Below are 5580 nucleotides of genomic sequence, written 5' to 3' on the forward strand. Positions count from 1 at the left end.
CATGGAACACGAGCGACACAGCATGGAACACGCCCGGCAAGGCATGGAACAGAGCCGGCACTTAACGGAACACGAGCGCCGCAGCATGGAACACGAGCGGCGCATCATGGAACATGTGCATCACGGCATGGAACACGACTCGCCGCGCGGCGCGGAGCACGAGGCGTGGCGCAGGATGGAATAGGAGCGGCGGCTCCACGATCACGAGCGGAGAATTCCGGAACCGGACGACCGCCGGGTTCCGGAACCGGACCGGAGGCTTGCGGAGCAGGAGAGGCGGAGCGGAGTGTCGCCGGGGGCGACGGCAGCGGCGGCGCCGGCCTCCTTGCCGTGCGTCTCCGGCGGCGACGCGGCTGCTGCGTGCTCGGTTGCCGCGGCGATCGCGAGCCGGTTGCCGAGGCCCTCCTCGTGGCGGACGAGCGGTGGCGGATGCGAGAGGAAACGCTTCTTGGGGTTGTGCGCGGCAGACGCCGCCGCTGCCGTCGCCCCCGGCGACACTCCGCTCCGCCTCTCCTGCTCCGCAAGCCTCCGGTCCGGTTCCGGAATCCGCCGGTCGTGCTCGGGGATCCTCCGGTCCGGTTCCGGAATCCGGCGGTCGTGCTCCGGGATCCTCCGTTCCGGTTCCGGAACCCGCCGCTCGTGCTCCAGAATCCTCCTCTCCGGTTCCAGAATTCTCCGGTCATGTTCCGACATGCAGCGGTCATGCTCCGGGATCCTCCGGTCCGGTTCCGGAATCCGGCGGTCGTCCGGTTCCGGAATTCTCCGCTCGTGATCGTGGAGTTGCCGCTCCTGTTCCATCCTGCGCCACGCCTCGTGCTCCGCGCCGCGCGGTGAGTCGTGTTCCATGCCATGATGCACATGTTCCAGGATGCGCCGCTCGTGTTCCATGCTGCGGCGCTCGTGTTCCGTTAAGTGCCGGCTCTGTTCCATGCCTTGTCGGGCGTGTTCCATGCTGTGTCGCTCGTGTTCCATAGCGTGCCGGCTTTGTTCCATGCCATGTCGGGTCTGTTCCATGCCGTGTCGGCTGGGTTCCATGCTGTGACGAACATGTTCCATGCCGTGCCGGCCCTGTTCCATGACATGCACATCGTGCTCCATGCCGTGTCGCTTGTGATTGCTCTCGACGCTCCGCCGCTCCAGTTCCATGCTCCTCCGCTCGTGTTCCATGCTCCGTCGCTCGTGCTGTTCCATGGAGCCGCGGTCGTGCTCCATGCTCCGACGCTCGTGCTGCTCCATGCCGCGGCGGTCGTGCTGCAGCGTGCCCTGCCGCTCCTGCTCCCGGCCGCGATGCTGCTGCTGCTGCTGCTGCTGCTGCGTGGACAGGGGCAGCGGCTGCTGCAGCTGGCTCAGCTTGTCCTGGGAGATGTAGGAATGCTGGAAGGGCCGGTAGCCGTACAGGCTGAAGTTCGCCTCCTGCTTGATCTGGTGCGCGGCCATGTCGGTGAGCGGGTAGGACATGCGGTACGCCGGGTGACCCTGCATGTACTCCGGCTTCACCTCCCCCCCTGCCGCCGAGGAGGTGGAGGAGGAGGACGACGAGGAGGAGGGCGGTCGGAGCGATGCCGCCGCCGACGCCGACGTGGGATGCTGCATGGCGACGGCTGCCTCCGAGGGCTTCTTCTCCTCCTTCGTCGCCGGAGGAGGCTGTTTCTGCTGCTGCTGCTGCTGTTGATGTTGCTGTTGTTGTTGCTGCTGCTGCTGCTGCTGCTGCAAAATCAGAATAAATTGCGGTGAGTGAATTGCGCAAAATCGTTGAGAACGTGAAGTGAATCAAAAGAAAAGAAGATTGAGAAGATGTGTTAATCAAGACGGACGCCTAACGAGGCGCTAACAATTTCAAACGATCATCAACGCGACGCCGCGTCGTCGCGCGGATTACGAAAATCACGCATTAATTATAAAGTATCGTAATCAAGCGCGATCTCGTTAGCGTCGAACGTTCTTTCTCAGCTCCGCTGCGTCGCATTTCACATCCAGGTGCGATGATGCAAGCCGCTTACCCGCCATTCGCCTTACCCGCCGTCGGCCGTGCAGGTAAACACACCTGTAATTAGACGCGGCGCACCTGAGATCATTGTAACGTACCTGTTGCTTGATGAGCTCCTCGTATCGCCTCATGTTCATCTGCTCCATGTAGGCGAGGTGGTGTCTGTGGTACTCGGCTATCCGCTGCTGGTCATAGCTGCTCATCACTCGCTCCTACACGCACGTACGCACGCACGAAGAGAGAGAACAACAACACGATGATGTCATGACGATGATGCACATACATCGTTAGAGACGCCCCTTACCCACACGCCGCACCGCACACACCGCACGCACGCACGCACACACGCCCACGCACGCAAACGCCACGAAGAGAAGAGACACAACAAATCACGATGATGACGACGATGGCACATACATCGTTAGATTCACCCACCAACACACGACACGCTACGCGCACACACACACACGCACACACGCACACCACGTTAGGGCACGACGCACGCCGCACACGCGCCACACACACGCCCACGCTACGCGCACACACACGCACGCAACACACACGCACGTACCGCCAAGCACGCACGCCGCACGCACGCACCACGCACACACACCTCCCCAACACTGCACGAAAAAAGAACAACCACATGAGCACGTGGACTTTACACCCCGGGTTTCACGTCACCTTCCAACTATACCTACCGCCTCACACTTACTTACACATTCCTCATAGCATGTCAGATTTTCCCCCGCATACATACACCACACATATTCTTTCACACCTCCCGCAAACGTGCCTCATACACGTTTAGACCCCCCCCCCCCATCAGACACCGCCTCATATCTCGCCAAGCCTCCCTACATTAACCACTCCCAACACTTCATCATACTCCCCCCCACACACACACATATATACATTGCCCATCCACTTGCTTACTGCTAAACAACTGCAGCCAGCAAAACCATCCTCTCGGCTTTCTAAATCCGGGATTATTGTCCCGCATGCCCCGACCACGTCAGCGCAGCCATGTGACAGCATAATCGTCACACACTGTATCCTCATCCACACTAGCACACACCCACCCACCACCTCCCTCACCCACCGCTAACCTCACACCTACCACCCACGACCCATCTTATCGCTCTTCCACCATACACACTCCTCTCTCTCTCTCTCTCTCTCTCTCTTCTCTCATCTCTTACTCCTCTCCACACCTAGGGAATCTTCTCTGTCAATGCTTATACACACATATACACACTCCTACCTTCCCAGCCCTCACCTGTCACGCGCTGTGCTAACGGCCAGCCGTCCCCCCCCGCGACGCTCCACGCCCCAGGTCCGCCGGCTGTCCGCGCACCCCGCCCCCTCGATAACCGACCATTTGCCAGCCGCCCGCTAATGCCCGCGTCGCAGTCGCGTGCCGTCGCGTCTGCGTGCGTGCGTCGCGTGCGGCCGCCTCCCTCGCCCGCGCCGCGCCAATCACGACGCATTCTGAGTTGCGCAAATTTCCTGCCTCGTCTGCTGCCCCGTGCGCGCGCAAATCTCAAATGCAGTCGAAAGCACGCCATTGTGCAGACGCACCACACACAGGTAGCATACAGTAGTTAATGCGACAGGTAGATACAGGTAGTTAATGCGACAGCGTAGATACAGCGTAGGCCTAATGGACAGGTAGATACAGATAGCCTAATGGGACAGGTAGATACAGGTTAGTTAATGGACAGGTAGCATACAGGTGCCATATGGACAGGAACGCATACAGGTAGCTAATGGACAGGTAGATACAGGTAGTTTAATGACGAGAGTACGCATACAGATAGTTAAGGACAGGTAGATACAGGTAGTTAATGGACAGGTAGATACAGGTAGTTAATGGACAGGTAGATTACAAGGCTTAGCTAATGCGACAGTAGCATACAGGCTTTAGTTAATGGACAGTAGCATGACAGGTAGTTAATGGACAGGTAGATACGATAGTTACATGGAACAGGGTAGATATCAGGCTAGATAATGGACAGCGTAGATACAGGTAGCTAATGGACAGGTAGATACAGGAGCTAACTGGGACAGGTAGCATACAGATAAGCCTAATAGATCTAGTAGATACAGATAAGCTAATGGCACAGGCTAGATAACAGCGTAGCTAATGGACAGGTAGGATACAGTAGCTAATGGACAGCCGTTAGATACAGGCTATGTCATATGGGACAGGTAGATACAGCCGTATCTAATTGACAGGTAGATACAGGTAGCTAATGGACAGCGGAGATACAGAGAGCTAATGCGACAGTAGATCAGGCTAAACTAATGCACAGGTAGATACAGGTAGCAAATGCGACAGGTAGATACAAGGCTAGCTAATGACAGGTAGATACAGGTAGCATAAGTGGGACAGGCTAAGATACAGCGTAACTAATAGATAGGTAAAATACAGGCCAAATTTACCGTTTTGTGCTCACCCTTTCCCTTTTTAACATTCACTCTCCTACCCACACTGGCCACCACTCTACTCACCTGAGGTAACTGCAGTTACCTTGCCCGCCTCCCTGCGCTCGCGCCCGCCGCGCGCCGCCGCCGCCACGAGGGGGGACTCACCTTCAGCTCTCTTGACAACGTGCGGGCGGCTTGCCCGGGGATGTGGCCGAGCTTGACCGCGGGCATGCCAGCGCGAGGTGACCCCACGGCGACTGCCGCGTGCGCCGCCCTTGAGAGTGGCTCATCATCTGCAACGACATGACGAGCTAGCTAAGCCACGCGCGACCAGTCGCGGCGGCAGTCTAACAGTCGTCAGCGACCCTCAGGAGCACGGGGGCTGACGATGTTCGAGACGATGGTCCGATTGCATCGATTGGGATCGCGTTATGATTGAGTGATTATTTTTTGCGCGAGTTCTTCAGTTCAGCCATGTCAGCTTGGGTTCTTCGCTCGCAAAAACACTTGAGCGGTCTGTGTTTAATTATTTAATGATTGCATGCCACATGCATGTGGAGAGAGGTAGTGTGAGAAAGTTGGAGGAGCGAGGAGAGAGACTAGCAGAGAAACAAGAGCGAGGGGAGGCGAGAGGGGACAGAGCAGAGAGGGGGGGAGAGAAGAGCAGCAGATTAGGGAGAGAAGTGAGCAACGAGCAAAGAGAGCAGGAGAGAGAGAGATGCATCTCTATTCACCTCGAGAGAGAGAGAGAAGAGAGAGAGAGGAGGAAACGATGAGGAATGAGGCAGAGAGAGAGGTGAGAGAGAGAAAGAGAGAGGAGAGCAGAGAGAAAGACGAGAGAGTGGAAGGGGCGAGCGAGGGAGAGGAGGAGAGGAGGAGAGAGGGACGAGAGAGAGGATGAGACGAGACGAGCAAACGAGAGAACGAGAGAGAAGAGAGAACGAGAAAGAGAGAGAGATGAGACGAGAGAGAGAAGGCTTCGAGAGAGAGAGAGCAGCATGAAAAGAGGCAGCAGCACAAATCAACGAAAACAACGAGCTGCGATTGTGACGACGGACCCGTAGTTCAACATTTTCCCCACCGTGCTGTGCGTGCCGGCTGCGTGCTGTTCGCGTGCGTGCGTAAATGCCGGCGCCGGTCACGCCCCACAAAATCCTTGAAGG

The 5580-nt window shown here is 57.3% G+C and overlaps 1 protein-coding gene across 1 annotated transcript in view; it reads right to left on the reverse strand.

Moving 5' to 3' along the window:
- The window catches only part of LOC106814812, a 23180-nt gene extending 18637 nt beyond the window's left edge, over nucleotides 1-4543 (reverse strand). Inside the window, exons 1-3 of the mRNA XM_014819164.1 lie at nucleotides 4502-4543; nucleotides 2086-2199; nucleotides 265-1707 (exon numbers count right to left, since the gene is read on the reverse strand). Coding sequence (XP_014674650.1) covers nucleotides 265-1707; nucleotides 2086-2190 — 1548 coding nt within the window. The 5' untranslated portion in view covers nucleotides 2191-2199; nucleotides 4502-4543. The remainder of the gene's footprint in view (nucleotides 1-264; nucleotides 1708-2085; nucleotides 2200-4501) is intronic.
- Nucleotides 4544-5580: the final 1037 nt, after the last annotated feature.

Source organism: Priapulus caudatus, unplaced genomic scaffold (genome assembly GCF_000485595.1).
Source record: "Priapulus caudatus unplaced genomic scaffold, Priapulus_caudatus-5.0.1 Scaffold983, whole genome shotgun sequence".
In the NCBI taxonomy this organism is placed as follows: domain Eukaryota; kingdom Metazoa; phylum Priapulida; class Priapulimorpha; order Priapulimorphida; family Priapulidae; genus Priapulus; species Priapulus caudatus.